This window comes from Blennius ocellaris (genome assembly GCF_963422515.1).
Source record: "Blennius ocellaris genome assembly, chromosome: 17".
In the NCBI taxonomy this organism is placed as follows: domain Eukaryota; kingdom Metazoa; phylum Chordata; class Actinopteri; order Blenniiformes; family Blenniidae; genus Blennius; species Blennius ocellaris.
The window spans coordinates 24281089-24306973 of record NC_137666.1 but is presented as its reverse complement, the minus strand read 5'-3'; the positions used below and the strand labels follow the sequence as shown (position 1 = coordinate 24306973).

Genomic DNA, 25885 nt, shown 5'->3' with positions numbered 1-25885 from the left:
AAAAAGTAAAAGTAGACTTTCGTTTCAAGCTGAGCCTGTCTCTTTAAGAGCGGGGCATCCTGGGTAACGTAGTCCCTGACGTCACACTGGGTGTCGGAAGCAGTGGAGCCATAAATAAGCAGGAGGCGGTGATGTGGAGCGGCAGGTGGAGCTGAGAGGAAGAAAGAGAGAAGCAGCAGCTGGAGCAGGAGACTTTTATTAGCTGCTGGTCTGCAGCCTGCTTTCATCACATCGGCAGTATTGGTCAGTATCGACCAGTATCGATCCCTGGCACACCTTCAGCTGACGTCTGGAGGAAGTGAATGGAGCAATGAACTCTCCTCAAACACCTTTGTGAAGAATCGGATAATAAATGAAGACATTTTCCAGACACGATCACCTGTTTCTTTATACATTAGCACCAAATCTACAATAGTTAATCTCAACCACTTATCAATACGATGTGACTTTATGTTCTCACGGTTTTATTTATTTATTTTTTTCTTCAAAGAGCAACATTAACAATCTTAAAGCAAAGGTGAAGAAGAGAACGACTGAACGTCTTGAGCACATGTGGAGCGTGTGCTGCTGGCGGCCCTGAACAGCAGCACAATGTTTCATTTGCAGGTACGACATCAGTTCTATAGGAAGCATCACTGCACACAAGCTCTATCTATCTATCTATCTGTCTATCTATCTATCTATCTATCTATCTATCTATCTATCTATCTATCTATCTATCTATTTATCTATCTATCTATCTATCTATCTATCTATCGAAAGCAGCACTGTTTCCAAAAGGCAAACCACTGAACTTCACATTCAAATGCAGATTTCAAGTAACGCCATAAACACCCAACATAAAGAAACGGGGGCGACAGGAACACAGATCACTGAGGGGACCAGCGCCACTTCTTTTTAATACTTCAAGCCACAGATCAGCTTGTTTACTCTCTAAACTCAGATTCATGACTCTGGAGACTGAGGACTCCTGCCTCGCGGTGAGAAGGAGAAATAAAAGAGGGGTGCAGGGTTTCGTCTGAAGAACAGAGGTCAGAGGTCAAACTCGCCGTCTGCTCGTCACGCAACAGGAAACATTGCAACACTTCATAGAAGTCACATGGATAGAAAATATACAGACTCTGGTAAACCAACACAATATAATCCTCTAGTGCATGTTCAGCAGGGTGAAGCACATGGAAACTAATACACGATCAATGATTTGAAACTGATTAGATCTGAAGGGAAAACGAGACGGAGCAGGACGTGTGTCCAGTATTGGATTCCAGAATGATTCTGCTCCGTCAGACAAATGAAAGGTTCGATGCTTCTGTTTGAAATGAAGCCGACGGAGGAAGATGAAATATTTCTGAATTTGCAGTATAAGATTGACTAAATGTCTTTGGCACTAAACCCCATGTCTTCTTCTTCCTTCTCAAACAAATGTTTATTTTCTTTCTTCCAATAAATAATATAGTTGTGACAACATTATAAATAAAATTGTTTCCACTCCATTCAAAATATGAGCTGAAGATGAGAAATTCTATAAAGTCTTCAAAGTGCTGCAGCGTCTGTTTCCCAGCTGGACGCCTGAACTGCAGCTCTACAGTCTGTAGCTCTACAGCTTGTAGCTCTGCAGTCTGTAGCTCTGCAGTCTGTAGCTCTACAGTCTGTAGCTCTACAGCTTGTAGCTCTGCAGTCTGTAGCTCTGCAGTCTGCAGCTCTACAGTCTGTAGTTCTACAGTCTGTAGCTCTACAGTCTGGAGCTCTACAGCTTGTAGCTCTGCAGTCTGTAGCTCTACAGTCTGTAGTTCTACAGTCTGTAGCTCTACAGTCTGGAGCTCTACAGCTTGTAGCTCTGCAGTCTGTAGCTCTGCAGCTCTACAGTCTGTAGTTCTACAGTCTGTAGCTCTGCAGTCTGTAGCTCTACAGCTTGTAGCTCTACAGTCTGCAGCTCTGCAGCTCTACAGTCTGTAGATCTACAGTCTGTAGCTCTGTGGTCTGTAGCTCTGCAGTCTGTAGCTCTACAGTCTGCAGAACAGCTTGTAGCTCTACAGTCTGCAGCTCTGCAGTCTGCAGCTCTACAGTCTGTAGTTCTACAGTCTGTAGCTCTACAGTCTGCAGCTCTGCAGTCTGCAGCTCTACGGTCTGTAGCTCTACGGTCTGTAGCTCTGCAGTCTGTAGCTCTGCAGCTCTACAGTCTGTAGCTCTGCGGTCTGTAGCTCTACAGTCTGTAGCTCTACAGTCTGCAGCTCTGCAGTCTGCAGCTCTACGGTCTGTAGCTCTACGGTCTGTAGCTCTGCAGTCTGTAGCTCTGCAGCTCTACAGTCTGTAGCTCTGCGGTCTGTAGCTCTACAGTCTGTAGCTCTGCTCCCTTCCCACCACCAACACCACAGGACGTCTTCACTTCAGCCGCTGGGTCACGTTGGCCAGGGCCACGGCGAAGGCCTGCACTGCGGAGAACGGATACTGGAAGTCCAGAATGTAGGCGTTCCCGTCGATCCGCCCGAACTGCATCACCTGCAGAACAGCAGACGGGAACCATGAGTCACACGCAGAACATTTATCAGCTGTTATCAGCAGTGAAGCAAAGGAAAGTGGAGGATTCAATGAGCCGTCCCCAGACCAGTGAACCACATCAACAGACGGCCTGCGTCTTTAACCTCGAGACGGCCGGGACAGTTATCGTCCTGAGACGTGGGACGAGTCTCACCACACCCAGGACCTGAGACGTGGGACGAGTCTCACCACACCCAGGACCTGAGACGTGGGACGAGTCTCACCACACCCAGGACCTGAGACGTGGGACGAGTCTCACCACACCCAGGACCTGAGACGTGGGACGAGTCTCACCACACCCAGGACCTGAGACGTGGGACGAGTCTCACCACACCCAGGACCTGAGACGTGGGACGAGTCTCACCACACCCAGGACCTGAGACGTGGGATGAGGCTCACCACACCCAGGACCTGCCGTTGATTCTTAATCCTGCTCACAAACAGCAGGGAGCCATTCAACAGCAGATAACTTGCAAACAAGGAAACTATTTAGGCCAAAAAAAAGACAAAGGGAACGTCCTATATGTCCCTCATGACTCCTGATCTATGGACTTTCACTGAACCCCGGAAGTGTTTTGTGTAGCGGCCATGATGAGGACGGTCTGAATTCTCAATAAGCAAAGAAAAGGAGGCTGGTTGCTTCCTGTAGAGCCTCCTTCAGCCTAGGAAACACTGATGCTTCCTTTAGCCTAGGAAACACTGATGCTTCCTTTAGAGCCTCCTTTAGCCTAGGAAGCACTGATGCTTCCTTTACTAAAGGAGACCAGCTCCTGCTGCCCCACAATTCCTTGCAGCGACAACATTTAAAGGGACCTGCTCATCAGAGCGTTGAGGGAAAATCATGATGTCAGAAAAAGGAGCAGATCATGTAAGTTAGCAGAGAAATAATCTGCTGGAACAACTTTAAATCCTCTAAAACCCAAAAGAGCTTTTTATCGTCCATTTTCACAAACTTGTAGTTCTTTTCCTGCCACAGCAGACGTCACTGACTTGTACCGCCGTCGCTTTATTATGATGTCACTCAGTGAAAGTGTCCGACTGTCACATTAACATGATCGCCTTTCACTAACTCCTTTAGGAAGCCTCCTGACACTTTTCCTTAACTCCTTTAGGAAGTCTCCTATCACCTTTCCTTAACTCCTTTAAGAAGCCTCCTAACACCTTTCCTTAACCCTGTGACATCATCCAGGGGTTAAGGTAAAGTCCATAGATAAGGAGAAAGGAGGGACAATTCAGACGTAGCCACAATCACACTTCTACAGGCTGAAAAAAAGTGAGAAAAAGCTGGAGAGACATAACAAATGATTAAGAACCGGTAGTTTGTTTAATGTATTCAACCTTCATTCATACTGAAGTCAGTAAAGACGAGTGAGATGGTTTTATGTGTGATCACTTGGCGAGATTACCTGTCTGCCGTCCAGCTCAATCTGAAAGTTCTTCGCAGACTCTTGGGTGACTCGGCCTCCGAAGTCCAGCTGGTAAACTTGAGTGGCTTCGTTCCAGAGCGGCTGCTTGTTGGCCATCACGTAGACGAAGCCCTGGCTGCCCAGGCTGCGGTCCTCTCGTTCGTTGGCCTTGCGACACTTGATCTCCTCCAGCTCGCTGGCCATGCGCAGGCTGCGTTTGTTCTTCCAGCTCTTCTTGCTGCTCTGGTTCTGGTTCATGAGCTCGTCGCCGCTGATGAACAGCTCCGGCTCACTTTCCGAGCTGTCCTGGAACTCGTTGGTGGTCCTGCTCATCTTCTTGGTTTTGTTGAGTTGCTCTCTCTGCCCTTTGGGCTTCTTCTTCTCTCTGCTGCTCAGCCTCGGGCTGGAGATGAGAGTGTTGAAGTCGGACAGCGCCCGTCCTTCCTTCCTGGACTTGCCTTCGGAGACGGAGGTCATGTTGACCTCTTCGGCTCGGCTGTCCAGTCGCTTCCGGCTCTTCTTGCTGAAGCGCTCCGACTCCTGTGGGACGGGGCTTTCGTTCAGGGACGACGGCTCCGGAAAGTTGTTGGCAGACTCTGCTAGATCTTCTGTGGCACTTTTGGACGGCGGTAGCTCAGTGGGCGGGGGCGGAGGGGGGAGAGGCGGCGGTGGGGGTGGAGCGGTGGGAGGGGGCGGGGAAAGTATTGGTTTCTCTAAAATCTGGTGAGTCTTGGTGGGCAGCGGAGGGGCTGGAGGGTCTTGCATGGGCGGTGGGCAAGGGTAGGGGTTCCAGGGGTGGAGGCTGACAGGATGGAGCTGGAGTCCAGCGCAGGAGCTCGCTCCAGGGTACAGTGGGGGGAGGGGGCAACAAGCTAAATTAGCTAGGCTGGGGGGATAGCCTGGTGGCAAAACCAGATTAGGGTCCTGCTGAGAAAAGGGGACAGAACCGACCACCTCACTGGGGGAACACTGTGGTGGAGGGTTCTGTAAAGTCTGGAGGGGGGGTCCACTGTGGCCCATGCTTGGAGGGAAGGGGGACAGAGAGATCTGGTACCCTGACGGGAAGGTCAGAGTGCTTGTGCTGGGACTGGTGGGGGGCTTAGTGGTGAGCACGAAGGGAAGCCGGGTCACGTCCAAGTGCTGCGCTTGACTGATGATGATCGGAGGAGGCTTGTGAGGTCCAGGGGGCGGAGCCAACATGGTCTGTTCAGGCGTGAGCCAGAACTCCTCCGTGGTGGAGGTGTCCCACTGGTAAGGCGGAGGGCGCTTCACCGTCAAACTGACATCACCCAGGGTCAGCTGACGCACCGACTTCTCCAGGTGACACTGCTGATTCAACGTCTCGTCTTCGGTGAAAGCAGAGTTCACGTACACGGTTCTGTCCCGACTGTTGTCCACCGCACCCAGCAGACTGTAAGACGACTGGGAGGCCAGAGTCGACGCCCCTTTGGAGTGCACGATGATGGTACTATGATGGGCACCTTTCCCCGGTGGAAAGTCCTGCCTCACCACCGTGCCCCCTGCAATCCCACTGCTGGTGGTCCCCCCACCGCTCACACTGACACTGGTGCTGCTGCTGTTGCTGCTGCACTGTGTGCATGTGTACAGTGCCGTGGGCACCCTCTGCTGGTAGGACAGTGCAAGTGCACTGTTCATTTTTGCCTTTGTTGGGAGGGTCCTGGAGCTCTCCATCATCTGTGGCACTTTGAGTCCCACGTCCCTCCTGTCACGACGCAGAGTGGCGTGAATCAGACTTGTGTCGATTCTCTGCGGAGGAGGAAGCGTCGCAGTCACCTGATTGGCCGGATCGGGGTAAGGAGGAGGGTCTCCGCTTGGTATGGAGTACCGTGGGACAGACAGACGACTTAATGTCGCCGAGCTGTACGGAAGTTGAATCTTCTTATTTTCCGAGGAAGTGACTTTGAGTGTGGCTGAGCCGCCAATGCCATGAACAGCGTACGCGTTCTGGTTCCGAACGAGGCGCCGGCGAGGCCGACAGACCTCCTCCACGTTACCACTGCTGTCGAAGGTGGTGATCCGCTCATAGCCCAGGGGAGTGGGGTACTGCAAGGTGACGGGGTGAAGCAGGAATTCATCCTTCTTGAGGCAGGGGTCTGGGGCCAGGACACTCGGGCTGTCACAGTTGGTGACCAGCGTTTGAGGAGTTGCAGCAGCTGAAGCTGCCGCCGCCGCCGCTGCCGCCGCCGCCGCCGCTGCCGCCACTGCCGACGCTACCGTCCCCGGGTATGGGGGTGGAGGATTCACCTTTCGCATCTGAAGCTCCACTGACACTTCTGCGTCACTGAAGGAGGGCGGTAAAGTCCGGGGCAGACTGGGCTTCAGAGTGTGTCCATGGTCCCCCCGGTCCATTCCTGGCTCGCTGCTGGGGGGAGGAATCTGAGGCAGCAGGTGGAGCTGCTGCAGCGCGATGGCTGGGTAGCCTGTTGGAGGAGGAGGCAGCGACATCTGCATCTTCAGCTGCTGCTGCATCTGTTGGTGCTGCCTCTGCATCTGCTGATGCTGATGCTGGATCTGCTGATGCTGCTGCTGGAGCTGCTGCTGCTGCTGCCTCATCTCCTGGATCTGCTGGCGAATTTGCTGCTGCTGCTGTTGCATCTGCTGCTGCTGCTGCTGCATCTGCTCGTGCTGCAGCTGCATCTGCTGCTGCTGCTGCTGAATCTGTTGTTGGTGCTGGAGCTGTTGGCTCGTGACCTGCGTTTGTTGCATTTGTTGGTGTTGCTGCGCTTGGTGTTGTTGATGTTGCTGCTGCTGCTGTTGGTGCAGCGCCTGCTGATGGTGCAGCTGCTGTAGCTGTTGCTGCAGCTGCTGCTGCTGCTGCTGAAGCTGCTGCTGCTGCTGCAGCTGCTGCTGTTGTTGGAGCTGCTGTTGTTGTTGGAGCTGCTGTTGTTGCAGTTGCTGTTGTTGGTGCAGTTGTTGGTGCTGTTGTTGCAGTTGCTGCTGTTGCTGCTGCTGCTGCTGCTGCGACTGATGGTGGTGCTGCTGCTGCTGCTGCTGCTGTTGATGATGATGCATCTTCTGCGGCTGCGGTTGCGTCTGCATCTGTTGGGCCTGTTTGGACGGCTGCTGCCGAGGTTGCTGTGGATGCGACCGCTGCGCGTGAGGCTGCGGTGGGAGATGGTGCGGTGGAGGTGGAGGAGGCAGAGTGCCGGGGAGAAGAGGAGACATTTCCAGCCCGTTGAAGATCACCTGACCAGGATTTGAGTACCTGGTGGGCACTGGATATGGCGTCGCCACGGGATCCTGGCTGTGGTCGCTGACAGGCACCGCCGCCGCCGCCGCCGCCGCTGCAGCTGCGGCGGCGGTGGCCGTGGGGTTGGTGAGCACGTCCAGCTGAATGTTCTGGTTCGCCAGGAGAGACTGCACCAGGCCGATGCTCTGGGTGGGAGACATGGCCTGAGCCGGGCTGTGGATGGGAGCGATGGGGATGTTGACTGTACAGGGAGGATTGTCTCCTGCCACTCCCGACGGTCCCATCACTGCATAAGGAAGAGAAAAAGAACACATAAGGCTCATCTGTGGTACATCAATGTTCATACATTACAGGACTCAAAATTATTTCTGATTGGCTGTTGGAGCAACACACTTTTTAATATTTGAAACACACCAGGGAGAGAGAGGACAGACTTTCTTCCCTTGTCTGTCATCATTCTAGGTATGGGGACGATTAGTACTGTTGGAAAACCAGTAGAAAAAGAATTTCCTATGTGGCGCATCCCGTGAATAGCAGATAACCTTAAAGTAACTAAAGTACTTTAGGTAACGCAGTCATGTAAACACTGCGTCTCATGTTGTGGAGGTCAGTAATCGTGAAGTTGAAGCTCCGTCAGCTGCTGCAACGTTTGGACACGGCGGTTAGAACTACTGACGGCAATCTATCAAATTCACATTTTAAGTGCAGAACCAATGACCCGATCTGCAGCGTCAGGCTGAAAGCCTCAAGACCCAACCCTGGAGGTTTCCTCCGTACCTGGCAGGTCGTCCTCGTCCTCACTGAACACGTTGGGGTTGAACACCGGCAGGCTCATGAAGTCGTGAGAAATCTTTCGCACTTCTGGAAGGTAGATGGTCATCTGTCTGGGTTGCAAATGGAGCAAACTGGTCTTATAGATGACTGAAAGAGAAGAAAAGATGACGATCACAGAAAGAACAGAACGAAGGGAGACTTGTGATTGTTGATGTGCAGAAGTAGAAGGTAGTGAAGATGCTACCAGGAGCCACCAGAGTGTCGCTACTGAATCATCTTCTTACATCAGTTGTACCTCCACACCCGAGCTGTTCAGAGCAACAGCCAATCAGAAACCTCTCCAATCAGAGCCCATATCATCACATGTGACCTGGTTCAGGCCTGTACGTCTTTCATGGATCCAGGTCCCTGTCAGACCACTTGAGGTCCCTGTAAGGACCCTGTCAGGTCCCCAAGAGACCACATCAGGTCTCTGTAGGCCCAGCTCCTAGTCCAAACAGGAGGTCATAGACCAACCTGCAGGTCATGGTCTAACCTGCAGGTCATGGTCCAACCTGCAGGTCAAGGTCTAACCTGCAGGTCATGGTCCAACCTGCAGGTCAAGGTCTAACCTGCAGGTCATGGTCCAACCTGCAGGTCAAGGTCTAACCTGCAGGTCAAGGTCTAACCTGCAGGTCATGGTCCAACCTGCAGGTCATGGTCTAACCTGCAGGTCATGGTCCAACCTGCAGGTCAAGGTCTAACCTGCAGGTTAGACCATGACCTGCAGGTCAAGGTCTAACCTGCAGGTCATGGTCCAACCTGCAGGTCAAGGTCTAACCTGCAGGTTAGACCATGACCTGCAGGTCAAGGTCTAACCTGCAGGTCATGGTCCAACCTGCAGGTCAAGGTCTAACCTGCAGGTTAGACCATGACCTGCAGGTCAAGGTCTAACCTGCAGGTCATGGGTCATTGTTTGAAACTTACCTGCACCAAGATTGGCAGGAAGGAAAGTCGCCAACCCGACAATCTTGAACTTTGTCCCCCAAATGTTGGACGTGACTTGTGCAAGGTAGTTGTGCTGGTGAGAAAAGTCAAACATAAACAAGGACCATCAATGTGACACTCAACCGACCAATCAGTGTACAGGTGTGACAGAAGCGACCGTTCAGCCTCTCCTCACCTCTGTGAGTCCGTCCATAGAAAACTCTCGACGCGTCAGACTCGGTGACCGAACTGGAGGCTTCTTTGTTGGTAGCCGTGGTGACCTTTGACCTTCCTGATTGGACCGTGAAAGTTTTGGAGATTTCCTTGAGTCCATGTTTAACCTTTGTAACAGAGAGATGAGTGTTTAGTAGCGTCTCCTGAGCGGTGAATTGGAGAACCAGAGCGGCTGGTCACCTGTTCCCTCGAGATAACTTGGGCGACTTCTTCCCGACCCACTCGTCGCTCAACTCCATGTCGCTGGAGTCGGAGCAGTTACAGCTGTCGGTGTAGGAAATCATGGGGTTCACACACACCTCCTCTACAGAGGGACAACAAACACAGGGTCAGTCACACACCTGAACACCCCCACCCCCACCCCCACCCCCGCCAGCTCGTCTGGACGCCTTAAACATTGACTTGTTGTTGTTGTTGTTGTTGTTGTTGTTACACACGTAGTTCTTGAGAATTATTCACATTTTATCACCTCTGAAACTCCACTGCACTTTCATCCATCCATCCAGCAATCCATCCCTCCATTCATCCAACCATCCATTTGACTTTCCATTCATCCATCCATCCATCCATTCTGAGCACGGGTTCCCCACAGGGCTGTGTGCTGAGCCCAATGCTTTACACCCTGTACACAACTGACTGCAGACCTGCGCACCCCAGCAACACCATGGTGAAGTTCGCCGACGACACTACAGTGGTGGGACTGATCACCAACGGTGACGAGTCGGCGTACAGGGACGAGGTCCTGCAACTGTCCGCCTGGTGCTCCACGAACAACCTGATCCTGAACACCGCCAAGACCAAGGAGGTCGTCCTGGACTTCAGGAGGAGTCGCACGTCGGACCCACCCCCCCTTCACATCAACGGCCAGCTCGTGGAAAGGGTCCACAGCTTCACTTTCCTGGGCACCGTGATCTGGGCTGACCTCTGGTGGTCTGGGAACACCTCGGCCGTCGTCAAGAAGGCCCAGCAGCGGCTGCACTTCCTGAGGGTGCTCAGGAAGAACGACATCTGCCAGAAGCTGCTGGTGACCTTCTACCGATCGACCATCGAGAGCATCCTGACCTACTGCATCCCCGTGTGGTTCTCCCACTGCACCGAGGCAGACCGCAGGAGGCTCCAGAGGGTCGTGAAGACGGCGCAGAAGATCATCGGCTGCCCCCTCCCCACACTAAAAGACATCTACATGTCACGGCACCTCAGAAGAGCTGAGGCGATCACAGCGGACGACACCCACCTGTTCGAACTGCTGCCCTCCGGCCGGCGGTACCGGTCCATCAGGACCAGGACCAACAGACTAAGGGACAGCTTCTTTCCTCAAGCCATCACCGCACTGAACACTTAATAACTACCTACCTCAGACTGTGTGCAATAAACCATATTCTGTGCAATAACATGTACCTTGTGCTCAAACCGCACATACTCATTCAGCCAAGGTACCTAAGGTAGCTAATTTGGTATTTTATGTAACTTATTATCGGTTGTTTCTTTTTTACCTTTTTTTTTTACACTACTGCACTAATGTCCTTGGGTGTGTGTGAGCGGGTGTGTGTGAGAGCTGAATGTGTGTGTGAATGTTTAGGTTATTCTGTATACATGGTGTGTCTGCTGAGATGAATGCGATGCTGAATGTGAGAATGGCTGCCGGTGTTCTATTGTATGTCTACTGTGTGTCTATTGTAGCTACACCGCAATTTCATTGTACCATGTACAATAAAGCTTCTAATCTAATCTAATCCATTCATCCATCCATCCATCCATTCATTCATCCATCCATCCATCTATTCATCCATCCATCTCTCCATCTCTCATTCATCCAACCATCTATTTGACTTTCCATTCATCATCCATCCAACCATTCATCCATTCATCCATCCAACTATTCATCTGATTTTCCATTCATCCATTCATCCATCCATCCACCCATCTATCCATCCATCCATCCAACTATTCATCTGACTTTCCATCCATCCATTATCCATCATCCATCCATCCATCCATCCAACTATTCATCTGACTTTCCATCCATCCATCCATCATCCATCCATCATCCATCCATCATCCATCATCCATCATCCATCATCCATCCTGTCAGTCCACAGGATGAGCTCCTGTCCTCCACGGTGTCTCCAGGCCACCATGAAGACCATGAGCACCAGAGGAGAGTAAGAATCAGCCTCTCGACCTTTGACCTTCTACCGTCACCATCCCGGTGAAACCTGTCCGGTCCGGACTCGCCTGCTTTGCCGTCAGTCTTTGGATCCATGATGACGAATTCTGGCCGTAGCTTGCTGATGCGCCTCCCTTTGAGGATGGGCACCAGCCCCCCCAGGTACTCCAGGTACAGGGTGTAGCAGGGCCCCCCGGCTTCAGGACTGTCCTCCGCCCGCTTCATGGTGCAGTGCAGCCGCTCGTTGCCGGCGGTGGGGTAGCTCACGAAGTCCCGGATGTTGTTGGGGTCGGGGATGGGGGGCTAGGACACAGATCGGGAGACGGGGGTTCAGCCGGAGCTTACGGGACCTGGTCTACGGGAGCCGGTTGCAACCAGGAGACCTTGATGGTGGGGATGAAGGCCGTGGTGACGTAGGAGCAGAGCAGCGAGGGCATGTTGAGCTTCCCCACGTCCTTCTCCTCCCGCAGGGCGCTGGCAATGCCCTGCTGGCACAGCAGCTGCAGGCTGGCCACCCGGTGCTCCACCCGCACCACGTACAGCGCCGGGCCGCACGCCAGGAACAACCGCGAGTCTCTGTGCCCCCAGCAGATGGTGGTGATGGGCCTCTGAAACACACGGCAGGGGGTCTCACTTCCAGTTGGAGTAGAGTAGAGTAGAGAGCAGAGTAGAGAAGAGTAGAGTAGAGTAGAGTAGAGTAGAGTAGAGTAGAGAGTAGAGAGTAGAGAGTAGAGTAGAGTAGAGTAGAGTAGAGTAGAGTAGAGTAAAGTAGAGTGTAGAGTAGAGTAGAGTAGAGTAGAGTAAAGTAGAGTGTAGAGTAGAGAGTAGAGTAGAGTGTAGAGTAGAGAGTAGAGAGTAGAGAGTAGAGTAGAGTAGAGTAGAGTAGAGTAGAGTAGAGTAGAGTAGAGTAGAGTAGAGTAGAGTGTAGAGTAGAGAGTAGAGAGTAGAGAGTAGAGTGTAGAGTAGAGTAGAGAGTAGAGTAGAGAGTAGAGTAGAGTGTAGAGTAGAGTAGAGTAGAGTAGAGTAGAGTAGAGTGTAGAGTAGAGAGTAGAGTAGAGTAGAGTGTAGAGTAGAGTAGAGAGTAGAGTAGAGTAGAGAGTATAGAGTAGAGTAGAGTAGAGTAGAGTAGAGTGTAGAGTAGAGAGTAGAGTAGAGAGTATAGTGTAGAGTAGAGTAGAGTAGAGTAGAGTAGAGTAGAGTGTAGAGTAGAGAGTAGAGTAGAGTCTAGAGTAGAGAGTAGAGTAGAGTAGAGTGTAGAGTAGAGTGTAGAGTAGAGTAGAGAGTAGAGTAGTGTAGAGAGTATAGTGTAGAGTAGAGTAGAGTAGAGTAGAGTGTAGAGTAGAGTGTAGAGTAGAGAGTAGAGTAGAGTAGAGTAGAGTGTAGAGTGTAGAGTAGAGAGTAGAGTGTAGAGTAGAGTAGAGTAGAGTAGAGTAGAGTAGAGTAGAGTAGAGTAGAGTAGAGTAGAGTAGTGTAGAGTAGAGAGTAGAGTAGAGTAGAGAGTAGAGTAGAGTGTAGAGTAGAAAGTAGAGAGTAGTGTAGAGTAGAGTATAGAGTAGAGTAGAGTAGAGAGTAGAGTAGAGTAGAGAATAGAGTGTAGAGTAGAGTAGAGTAGAGTGTAGAGTAGAGTAGAGAGTAGAGTAGAGTAGAGTGTAGAGTAGAGAAGAGTAGAGAGTAGAGTAGAGTGTAGAGTAGAGTAGAGTGTAGAGTAGAGTAGAGTAGAGAGTAGAGTAGAGAGTAGAGTAGAGTAGAGTAGAGTGTAGAGTAGAGAGTAGAGAGTAGAGTGTAGAGTAGAGTAGAGTAGAATACAGTAGAGAGTAGAGTAGAGTAGAGTGTAGAGTAGAGTAGAGAGTAGAGTACAGAGTAGAGTGTAGAGTAGAGAGTAGAGTAGAGTAGAGTAGAGAGTAGAGTAGAGAGTAGAGTAGAGTAGAGTAGAGTAGAATAGAGAGTAGAGTGTAGAGTAGAGTAGAGTAGAGTATAGTAGAGTAGAGTAGAGAGTAGAGTAGAGTAGAGTAGAGTAGAGTAGAGTAGAGTAGAGTAGAGTAGTGTAGAGTGTAGAGTGTAGAGTGTAGAGTAGAGTAGAGTAGAGTAGAGTAGAGTAGAGTAGAGTAGAGAGCTTTATTCCTCCCCAGGGGGAAACACAAACTTACAACAGCTCAAGGTAAAAGGTGCAGAACTAAAATTTAAATATGTAAACATATGTAAATATCTAAACAAGAGCAAAAATGAGCACAAAAAAAAGAATATGTAAAAATAAACATAAAAAATAAAACTATCCAGTAAAAAGAAAAGTCCTCTAAAAATGGAGTAAATTGCCAGGATTGCTCTACACACAGTGTATATATGTAAAGAGATGTACTCAGTGCAGGTGTAACGGGACATGAGAAGAATGTAGGACATTTACAGTGAGTTGTTAAATATCCCAGCAGCTGTTGGGATGAATGACTTCCTGTAGCGTTCTGTTTTACACTGAAGGAGCTGCTGAGCTCCTCCATGATGGAGGACAACTGGTTAACGTCCTCCTCTGTCCACCTCCTCCATGATGGAGGACAGTCTGGTTAACGTCCTCCTCTGTCCACCTCCTCCATGATGGAGGACATTCTGGTTAACGTCCTCCTCTGTCCCACCAGAGTTCCCCTGTTCACGTCTGGATTTCACTCTGAGGATCGTTCCTCTGAGGAGACGATCATGAGTCAACATCTCCATCAGTCATTTTGGGGGATTTGATGCATCATGAGATGTTACAGGCACGTGGGCGTCTGGTCAGCCTGGTTCTAACCTCCACTGGGTTTTACACGGCTGGAAGTCATGAAGTTAGATTAGATTCACTGCAGACACAAGGGAACTGAACAGGGCCGTTACGAAGCAGTGAAGATGACCAGTGACCACTCTGGATTTCCTCTTATCCAGGTAACTTCAATGATTAACCCTGGATTTCCTCTTATCCAGGTAACTTCAATGATTAACTCTGGATTTCCTCTTATCCAGGTAACTTCAGGATTAACTCTGGACTTCCTCTTATCCAGGTAACTTCAGGATTAACTCTGGATTTCCTCTTATCCAGGTAACTTCAAGGATTAACCCTGTATTTCCTCTTATCCAGGGAACTTCAAGGATTAACTCTGGATTTCCTCTTATCCAGGTAACTTCAGGATTAACTCTGGACTTCCTCTTATCCAGGTAACTTCAAGGATTAACTCTGGATTTCCTCTTATCCAGGTAACTTCAAGGATTAACTCTGGATTTCCTCTTATCCAGGGAACTTCAAGGATTAACTCTGGATTTCCTCTTATCCAGGTAACTTCAGGATTAACTCTGGACTTCCTCTTATCCAGGTAACTTCAAGGATTTACTCTGGATTTCATCTTATCCAGGTAACTTCAGGATTAACTCTAGATTTCCTCTTATCCAGGTAATTTCAGGATTAACTCTGGATTTCATCTTATCCAGGTAACTTGAAGGATTAACTCTGGATTTCATCTTATCTAGGTAACTTCAGGATTAACCCTGGATTTCTTCTTATCCAGGTAACTTCAGGATTAACTCTGGACTTCCTCTTATCTAGGTAACTTCAAGGATTAACCCTGGATTTCCTCTTATCCAGGTAACTTCAAGGATTCATTCTGGATTTCCTCTTATCCAGGTAACTTCAAGGATTAACCCTGGATTTCCTCTTATCCAGGTAACTTCAAGGATTAACTCTGGATTTCCTCTTATCCAGGGAACTTCAAGGATTAACTCTGGATTTCCTCTTATCCAGGTAACTTCAAGGATTAACCCTGGATTTCCTCTTATCCAGGTAACTTCAAGGATTAACTCTGGATTTCCTCTTATCCAGGTAACTTCAAGGATAAACTCTGGATTTCCTCTTATCCAGGTAACTTCAATGATTAACCCTGGATTTCCTCTTATCCAGGTAACTTCAATGATTAACTCTGGATTTCCTCTTATCCAGGTAACTTCAAGGATTAATCCTGTATTTCCTCTTATCCAGGGAACTTCAAGGATTAACTCTGGATTTCCTCTTATCCAGGTAACTTCAGGATTAACTCTGGACTTCCTCTTATCCAGGTAACTTCAAGGATTAACTCTGGATTTCCTCTTATCCAGGTAACTTCAAGGATTAACTCTGGATTTCCTCTTATCCAGGGAACTTCAAGGATTAACTCTGGATTTCCTCTTATCCAGGTAACTTCAGGATTAACTCTGGACTTCCTCTTATCCAGGTAACTTCAAGGATTTACTCTGGATTTCATCTTATCCAGGTAACTTCAGGATTAACTCTAGATTTCCTCTTATCCAGGTAATTTCAGGATTAACTCTGGATTTCATCTTATCCAGGTAACTTGAAGGATTAACTCTGGATTTCATCTTATCTAGGTAACTTCAGGATTAACCCTGGATTTCTTCTTATCCAGGTAACTTCAGGATTAACTCTGGACTTCCTCTTATCTAGGTAACTTCAAGGATTAACCCTGGATTTCCTCTTATCCAGGTAACTTCAAGGATTAACCCTGGATTTCCTCTTATCCAGGTAACTTCAAGGATTAACCCTGGATTTCCTCTTATCCAGGTAACTTCAAGGATTAACTCTGGATTTCCTCTTATCCAGGGAACTTCAAGGATTAACTCTGGATTTCCTCTTATCCAGGTAACTTCAAGGATTAACCCTGGATTTCCTCTTATCCAGGTAACTTCAAGGATTAACTCTGGATTTCCTCTTATCCAGGTAACTTCAAGGATAAACTCTGGATTTCCTCTTATCCAGGTAACTTCAATGATTAACCCTGGATTTCCTCTTATCCAGGTAACTTCAATGATTAACTCTGGATTTCCTCTTATCCAGGTAACTTCAGGATTAACTCTGGACTTCCTCTTATCCAGGTAACTTCAGGATTAACTCTGGATTTCCTCTTATCCAGGTAACTTCAAGGATTAACCCTGTATTTCCTCTTATCCAGGGAACTTCAAGGATTAACTCTGGATTTCCTCTTATCCAGGTAACTTCAGGATTAACTCTGGACTTCCTCTTATCCAGGTAACTTCAAGGATTAACTCTGGATTTCCTCTTATCCAGGTAACTTCAAGGATTAACTCTGGATTTCCTCTTATCCAGGGAACTTCAAGGATTAACTCTGGATTTCCTCTTATCCAGGTAACTTCAGGATTAACTCTGGACTTCCTCTTATCCAGGTAACTTCAAGGATTTACTCTGGATTTCATCTTATCCAGGTAACTTCAGGATTAACTCTAGATTTCCTCTTATCCAGGTAATTTCAGGATTAACTCTGGATTTCATCTTATCCAGGTAACTTGAAGGATTAACTCTGGATTTCATCTTATCTAGGTAACTTCAGGATTAACCCTGGATTTCTTCTTATCCAGGTAACTTCAGGATTAACTCTGGACTTCCTCTTATCTAGGTAACTTCAAGAATTAACCCTGGATTTCCTCTTATCCAGGTAACTTCAAGGATTAACCCTGGATTTCCTCTTATCCAGGTAACTTCAAGGATTAACCCTGGATTTCCTCTTATCCAGGTAACTTCAAGGATTAACTCTGGATTTCCTCTTATCCAGGGAACTTCAAGGATTAACTCTGGATTTCCTCTTATCCAGGTAACTTCAAGGATTAACCCTGGATTTCCTCTTATCCAGGTAACTTCAAGGATTAACTCTGGATTTCCTCTTATCCAGGTAACTTCAAGGATAAACTCTGGATTTCCTCTTATCCAGGTAACTTCAGGATTAACTCTGGACTTCCTCTTATCCAGGTAACTTCAAGGATTTACTCTGGATTTCATCTTATCAAGGTAACTTCAGGATTAACTCTAGATTTCCTCTTATCCAGGTAATTTCAGGATTAACTCTGGATTTCATCTTATCCAGGTAACTTCAAGGATTAACTCTGGATTTCATCTTATCTAGGTAACTTCAGGATTAACCCTGGATTTCCTCTTATCCAGGTAACTTCAGGATTAACTCTGGACTTCCTCTTTCCCAGGTAACTTCAAGGATTAACTCTGGATTTCCTCTTATCCAGGTAACTTCAGGATTAACTCTGGATTTCCTCTTATCCAGGTAACTTCAGGATTAACCCTGGATTTCATCTTATCCAGGTAACTTCAAGGATTAACTCTGGATTTCATCTTATCCAGGTAACTTCAAGGATTAACTCTGGATTTCATCTTATCCAGGTAACTTCAGGATTAACTCTGGACTTCCTCTTATCCAGGTAACTTCAAAGATTAACTCTGGATTTCCTCTTATCCAGGTAACTTCAGGATTAACTCTGGATTTCCTCTTATCCAGGTAACTTCAGGATTAACTCTGGATCTCCTCTTATCCAGGTGACTTCTGGATTAACCCTGAATTTCCTTTTATCCAGGTAACTTCAAGGATTAACTCTGCATTTCCTCTTATCCAGGTAACTTCAAGGATTAACTCTGGATTTCCTCTTATCTAGGTAACTTTAAGGATTAACTCTGGATTTCCTCTTATCTAGGTAACTTCCGGATTAACCCTGAATTTCCTTTTATCCAGGTAACTTCAAGGATTAACTCTGCATTTCCTCTTATCCAGGTAACTTCAAGGATTAACTCTGGATTTCCTCTTATCTAGGTAACTTTAAGGATTAACTCTGGATTTCCTCTTATCTAGGTAACTTTAAGGATTAACTCTGGATTTCCTCTTATCCAGGTAACTTCAAGGATTAACTCTGGATTTCCTCTTGTCTAGGTAACTTCAAGGATTAACTCTGGATTTCTTCTTATCTAGGTAACTTCAAGGATTAACTCTGCATTTCCTCTTTTCTAGGTAACTTTAAGGATTAACTCTGGATTTCCTCTTATCCAGGTAACTTCAAGGATTAACTCTGGATTTCATCTTATCCAGGTAACTTCAGGATTAACTCTGGATTTTCTTATATCCAGGTAACTTCAAGGATTAACTCTGCATTTCCTCTTTTCTAGGTAACTTTAAGGATTAACTCTGGATTTCCTCTTATCCAGGTAACTTCAAGGATTAACTCTGGATTTCATCTTATCCAGGTAACTTCAGGATTAACTCTGGATTTTCTTATATCCAGGTAACTTCAAGGATTAACTCTGGATTTCCTCCTATCCAGGTAACTTCAGGATTAACTCTGGATTTCCTCTTATACAGGTAACTTCAAGGATTAACTCTGGATTTCCTCTTATCTAGGTATCTTTAAGGATTAACTCTGGATTTCCTCTTATCTAGGTAACTTTAAGGATTAACTCTGGATTTCCTCTTATCCAGGTAACTTCAGGATTAATCCTGGATTTCCTCTTATCCAGGTAATTTTAAGGATTAACTCTGGATTTCCTCTTATCCAGGTAACTTCAGGATTAATCCTGGATTTCCTCTTATCCAGGTAACTTGAAGGATTAACTCTGGATTTCCTCTTATCTAGGTAACTTTAAGGATTAACTCTGGATTTCCTCTTATCTAGGTAACGTCAAGGATTAATTCTGGATTTCATCTTATCCAGGTAACTTCAGGATTAACCCTGGATTTCCTCTTATCCAGGTAACTTGAAGGATTAACTCTGGACTTCCTCTTAGCTCGGTAACTTCAAGGATTAACTCTGGATTTCCTCTTATCTAGGTAACTTCAGGATTAACCCTGGATTTCCTCTTATCTAGGTAACTTCAGGATTAACCCTGGATTTCCTCTTATCCAGGTAACTTGAAGGATTAACTCTGGACTTCCTCTTATCTCGGTAACTTCAAGGATTAACTCTGGATTTCCTCTTATCTAGGTAACTTCAGGATTAACCCTGGATTTCCTCTTATCTAGGTAACTTCAGGATTAACCCTGGATTTCCTCTTATCCAGGTAACTTCAAGGATTAACTCAGGATTTCCTCTTATCTAGGTAACTTCAAGGATTAACTCTGGATTTCCTCTTATCTAGGTAACTTCAGGATTAACCATGGATTTCCTCTTATCTAGGTAACTTTAAGGACTAGCTCTGGATTTCCTCTTATCCAGGTAACTTCAAGGATTAACTCTGGATTTCCTCTTATCTAGGTAACTTCAAGGATTAACTCTGGATTTCCTCTTATCTAGGTAACTTCAAGGATTAACTCTGGATCTCCGTACTGCGTCACTTGGCTACTTCTTACCGAGATAACTCACTGTGGTAACTTACTCTGAATGTTCAGCCTGCTGGTTAGAGCAGGTTATGTTCTAGATAAGAGTTCACAGCTCCGCCTCCTGACCAATCAGATCTCTTGGAAAATGACCTGCCCATTCTTATATGATGGTTGACCTGGAACAACGGGCTTAATAATAATGCTCCTGCTGACACAACTGCAGGAACATGAATCGATGGAACCAGAACTCCTCCTGTCGTCACGGCGACAAATTAATATTCCAACAGGAAACACACGTAGGAAACTCCGCCTCCAAACCAGTGGAGGGAAAATGTAAAGTAGAAGAAGAGCAGTGAGGAAGTTCTGCTGGAACCTTTGTTAATCCAGGTAACAGAGATATCAAGCTATGTTAATCCAGGTAACAGAGATGTCAAGGTATGTTAATCCAGGTAAGAGTGGGTCCAGAGCACTGACCTGTGCCGGCGTCTCCAGGGTGTAGATGTGTTCCCCCTGAACATTGTAGAACTTCACCAGGGCGTTCCTCGTCATGGAGGCGCAGGCGGCGTCGGCGGGGAGGCCGTGTCGCTCCATTCCGGCCACGGCCAGCAGGTCGCCCTGCGAGCACCACTGAGCCTCCACGTCTGTGGAAACATTCACTCAACTACCATCTTCTTCTTCTCTTTACGAGACCCGGCGGTCCAGAACCAGAACCCTTGGAGCCTGGACCGCCAGGTCATGTGTTCATAACCGTCACACACACAAACCACAAGTACCACCACAATCGTGTAGTCATGGTTCAGCCACACACACACACACACACACACACACACACACACACACACACACACACACACACACACACACACACACACACACACACACACACACACACACACACACACACACACACACAGTGGAACCTTTGAGGCCTGAGCGGATGACGGCAGGTGAGAGGTCGTCGTAGTTGTTCATCAAGCTGATGTCTCCGGATAAGAAGGTGACGGTCAACAGAGGCTTGACTCTCCGCGCTGAGCAGGAGGAGAAACGTTCACCCGTTAGTTCTGCACACGACTCATGTGACTAACATGATATTACATAATGTTATGGTCCGACTGTCTTCCTGCTGTTTGTTCTCAGAGCAGCAACTCCACCGTCTGTGGTGACTCAGACAGGAAGTACAGACGCTGCTTGTGCTGTCTCCTGGACTTTTACCATATGACCTTCAAAAGAAGGTCACGCTCTTTGATCGGCACTGCCACAAACACTCAGCGAGTCCAAAACTGAGACACTGAGGAGGAGGTCACTCACTCAGCACACCTTCTACTACGACATCAGAATGGAGGGTCACCAGAGGGTTAACCGATCCCTGGTTTGTACCTAAAGGCAGAACGTTGTCATCGGAGTCGGTGTCGCTCTCCGTGCTGTCCTCCACCAGGAAGTCGGGACAGTTCCACGACATGCTGACGATCCCATCGGACTCGTGCAGGAGCACATGAGCGAGCATCCGGCCGTGGCAGTCCATCACGATCACCTGGCCGTCTGCTGTCCCGAACAGGACCTGTGGGGGGCAGCGCAGGGTCGGCGCTCGGCGTCACATGACGGAGAGAGTTTGTCCGCTGGCCCGTACCTGCTGGTCGTCAGGAGTCCAGATCCCGCAGGTGATCTGACTCTCCAGGTTGATCTCGGAGGACCAGTGTCTCTGGCCGCTGACCGAACCCACCAGCACGAAGCCGTCCCGGTACGCGATGAGCGCTTGAGTCCCGTCATGTGACCAGGTGAAGTCACTCACCTGCAGGACAGACAGAGACACGCCTCACCTCACAAACCCTCACCGTTGGACTTGATGCCTTTGGCTTCTCATCACTTGGGATTCTAGTTCCTCTTTAATGACATTCCAGATGTAAGTGAACTGCTGTCGGCTCCCTCATCCTCTCATCCACCAGCGGAGGAGGTGGATGGAGCTCAACTTCAGGAATGTAGATTGTTTTTCTATACTTTCTTTATCTGCATTTAACAATCTGAGATCATTTCGTTCTGTTGTCAGTTCCATTCTACAGCAGCTGAATGTGTTGTGTCCCTGAGGACGTGCAGTGAGATGAAGGTGTGAACGTGACCTGGGCTCCTCTGTCGTTCACCAGCTCCACAGACCAGCGCCCTTCATACTGGATCCACACGAAGATCCCTCCCTCCATGTCGCAGGTGGCCAGCTTCTGAAACGGCTCATTCCAGCGCACCAGGACGACCTGCAGAGCACACACACACACACACACACACACACACACACACACACACACACACACACACACACACACACACACAAGAAGATCAGCTCAGGATCCAATCGGGTTTCAGCTTCTGCTGCGACACCCAATGTTGATAGAAATGAAAACAAACAAATGAAACAAAACATTTCTGACTTTTCTCAAAGGCCCTTGTCAAACAAGCAAAGTCTGCAAGTTTCCCCCCTTCAACTACCAACCAGATCCCGGCAACTACCAACCAGATCCCGGCAACTACCAACCAGATCCCGGCAACTACCAACCAGATCGCTACAACTACCTACCATATCCCTGCAACTACCAACCAGATCGCTACAACTACCGACCAGATCTCTGCAACTACCAACCAGATCCCTACAACTACCGACCAGATCCCGGCAACTACCAACCATATCCCTGCAACTACCAATCATATCCCTGCAACTACCAACCAGATCTCTGCAACTACCAACCATATCCCTGAACTACCAACCATATCCCTGCAACTACCTACCAGATCCCTGCAACTACCAACCAGATCCCTGCAACTACCTACCAGATCCTTGCAACTACCAACCAGATCCTTGCAACTACCAACCAGATCCTTGCAACTACCAACCAGATCCTTGCAACTACCAACCAGATCCTTGCAATTACCAACCATATCCCTGCAACTCCCAACCAGATCCTTGCAACTACCAACCAGATCCTTGCAACTACCAACCAGATCCTTGCAATTACCAACCATATCCCTGCAACTCCCGACCAGATCCTTGCAACTACCAACCAGATGTCTGCAACTATCAACCAGATCCCTGCAACTACCTACCATATCCCTGCAACTACCAACCAGATCCCTGCAACTACCAACCAGATCTCTGCAACTACCAACCAGATCCCTGCAACTACCTACCATATCCCTGCAACTACCAACCAGATCCCTGCAACTACCAACCAGATCTCTGCAACTACCAACCAGATCCCTGCAATGACCAACAAGATCCCTGCAACTACCAACCAGATCCCTGCAATGACCAACAAGATCCCTGCAACTACCAACCAGATCCCTGCAACAACCAACCAGATCCCTGCAACTACCGACCAGATCTCTGCAACTACCAACCAGATCCCTGCAATGACCAACAAGATCCCTGCAACTACCAACCAGATCCCTGCAACTACCAACCATATCTCTGCAACTACCAATCAGATCCCTGCAACAACCAACCAGATCCCTGCAACAACCAACCAGATCCCTGCAACTACCGACCAGATCTCTGCAACTACCAACCAGATCCCTGCAACTACCTACAATATCCCTGCAACTACCAACCAGATCCCTGCAACTATCAACCAGATCCTTGCAACTACCAACCAGATCTCTGCAACTACCAACCATATCCTTGCAACTACCTACCATATCCATGCAACTCCCAACCAGATCCTTGCAACTACCAACCAGATCCCTGCAACTACCAACCATATCCCTGCAACTACCTACATATCACTGCAACTACCAACCAGATCCCTGCAACTACCAACCAGATCTCTGCAACTACCAACCAGATCCCTGCAATGACCAACAAGATCCCTGCAACTACCAACCAGGTCCCTGCAACTACCAACCAGATCTCTGCAACCATCAAATGAACCAAGAGCTTAGAGCGTATTTGAATTACGAAGAGTGTTAACAGTAAATAGTACTTTAAAGGTACAGTCATCGAGGTGTAGAAAGTGCCACTCTTGTCCATTAGGGGGCAGGAGTGTCATTTTTGGTGGGCTAATTGAAAGAGATTTCCCTGTCATGATAAATCTTGGTGCTGCTTCCTGTGTCCAGGTAGAACGGCAGACTGAGTCACTGCACCACCTTGTGGGACAAAGAGGTATTTCTAGATTGATGCTATGGCTAGCTTGGCTAGTGACCTGCCGCATCCTGATATTTGAAGGAACAAAACCACTGCATTGGTTGTTTCTCTCTTTGCTTTCCTGTAACTGTCAAAGTAGAATGGCGGTGAAGACCGACCTCGCTGTTGTGTCCTCTCAGGTTGAAGTTGATCCTCTGAGGTGTGCTTCTGTCCCTCCTGCAGTGGCTGGACGTGAACGTCACCCCGACGACTCCTCGCCCGTTGCCCGTGGCTAGCCAGCCCTCCTCGTAGTAGCGGCGCCGGCACACCGGCTTGTCCTTCTCGCTCTTGGGGACGCGGCCTTTCCACGAGAGGCAGAGGATGTTGGAGTCGCTGCAGAGGATGGGACCGTGTTCCACGGCGGCCAGCATCCCTACTGAGTGACCAGGCTGGACATGGGACAGGAGACACAGGTTATGAGTGACCAGGCTGGACATGGGACAGGAGACACAGGTTATGAGTGACCAGGCTGGACATGGGACGGGGACACACGTTATGAGTGGGACAGGAGACACAGCTTATGAGGGACCAGGCTGGACGGTGGGACAGGAGAGACACGTTATGAGGGACCAGGCTGGACGGTGGGACGGGAGACACAGGTCAGGAGTGACCAGGCTGGACATGGGGCAGGAGAGACACGTTATGAGTGACCAGGCTGGACGTGGGACAGAGACACACGTTATGAGAGACGAAATTGGACTGTATCGACCAATCAGGTTACACCAGACGAATCACTGAGCTGGTTGGTGGTTAGAGGAACGTTGTTCAGCAGGTCAGATGTCAACATGGTGAATGAGTGAAAGAGTGAAAGAGTGAATGTTGAGCGGCTGCTGCTCAGTGTCCTGGAGTTCTATTATTCCGCGTGGAGCAGCTCCAGCACCTCGTTACATCACCACCACAGCCTGTCCTTCATCCACTCACATTCACTGCAGCTACAATGAGACGGGGGGGACGGGGGGACGGGGGGACTGGGGGACTGGGGGGGACAGGGGACGGGGGATGGACTCTAACTCGGAGGACCATCTGTCTTCCAGGTATGAACTTCAGGGAGCTTTCAGCTGGTTTCATGTTGTTCTGGAAGGAAAGAGGCTCCTTTTAAAATAGCCTCTACCCACGTCCACACACCAACTCAACACCACCTCTCTGAACACCACCCCTCTGAACACCAGCCCTCCACCTCAACACCAACCCTCTGAACACCAACCCTCTGAACACCACCCCTCCACCTGAACACCACCCTTCCATCTGAACACCCCCTCCACCTGAACACCACCCCTCCTTCTGAACACCAACCCTCCACCTGAACACCACCCCTCCACCTGAACACCAACCCTCCACCTGAACACCACCCCTCCTTCTGAACACCACCCCTCCACCTGAACACCACCCCTCCACCTGAACACCAGCCCTCCACCTGAACACCAACCCTCCACCTGAACACCAGCCCTCCACCTCAACACCAACCCTCTGAACACCAACCCTCTGAACACCACCCCTCCACCTGAACACCACCCCTCCATCTGAACACCCCCTCCACCTGATCACCACCCCTCCATCTGAACAACCCCTCCACCTGAACACCACCCCTCCATCTGAACACCACCCCTCCACCTGAACACCAACCCTCCACCTGAACACCACCCCTCCTTCTGAACACCACCCCTCCACCTGAACACCACCCCTCCATCTGAACACCACCCCTCCTTCTGAACACCAACCCTCCACCTGAACACCACCCCTCGACCTGAACACCACCCCTCCTTCTGAACACCACCCCTCCACCTGAACACCAACCCTCCGATGGAGGGTGGTGGTGGTGGAGGGGGTGGGGGGGGTTGTTTGGTGTGATGGTGGTGGAGGGGGTGGGGGGGGTTGTTTGGTGTGATGGTGGTGGAGGGGTGAGGGGTGGGGGGGTGGGGGGGTTGTTTGGTGGAGGAGGGTGAAAATACCTCATAGTTCCTGGACATGTTGAGTCAAATGTCCTCCATTGAAGTTTTCCATATTTCCATTCAGATGATGCACTGAAGAGTCAAACTGCTCGGTTCGGCGGTTCGGCGGTTCGGTATTCCAGCAGTTCGGTGTTCCTCGGTACCGGTCGGGAGGTAAAGTCACACCTTGTGAACGTCCTGCTGCAGTGAACAAAACCACCGTGAGTCAACAAGTCAGAGCCTGGAACAGAACAGGAAACGCTTTTTTCTTAAAATAGCAGCCTTGTCATTCTGGGCTTCAACCTTGAGATTCAGTGTTTCTATGCAACGGCAGAGCAAAGCCCGTCGCCATGGAGCCGCTGTCCACCGCACTCTCTCCTGCTGC

At 48.8% G+C, this 25885-nt stretch overlaps 1 protein-coding gene across 1 annotated transcript; it reads right to left on the bottom strand.

The window, feature by feature from the left end:
- Positions 1–253: 253 nt before the first annotated feature.
- Positions 254–25660, bottom strand: tulp4b (TUB like protein 4b). Its single transcript, XM_080513490.1, has 15 exons — positions 25522–25660; positions 23692–23961; positions 21525–21653; positions 21038–21199; positions 20788–20968; positions 20331–20438; positions 19885–20051; positions 11680–11904; positions 11365–11599; positions 9310–9433; positions 9092–9236; positions 8896–8989; positions 7933–8076; positions 3945–7441; positions 254–2499 (listed from the first exon to the last, which is right to left on the bottom strand). The coding sequence occupies exons 1-15, from the start codon at positions 25537–25539 to the stop codon at positions 2383–2385; spliced, it is 5616 nt and encodes a 1871-aa protein (XP_080369616.1). The 5' UTR covers positions 25540–25660; the 3' UTR covers positions 254–2382.
- Between the last annotated feature and the right edge of the window lie 225 nt (positions 25661–25885).

Excerpts from the sequence above, each read along its gene's own strand:
- tulp4b (XM_080513490.1), bottom strand. Across the intron at positions 9,434-11,364 it reads AAAGACTGACGGCAAAGCAG|AGGAGGTGTGTGTGAACCCC; the intron begins GCGAGTCCGGAC and ends GTCCCTCTGTAG. Across the intron at positions 8,990-9,091 it reads CTATGGACGGACTCACAGAG|CACAACTACCTTGCACAAGT; the intron begins GTGAGGAGAGGC and ends TTTTCTCACCAG.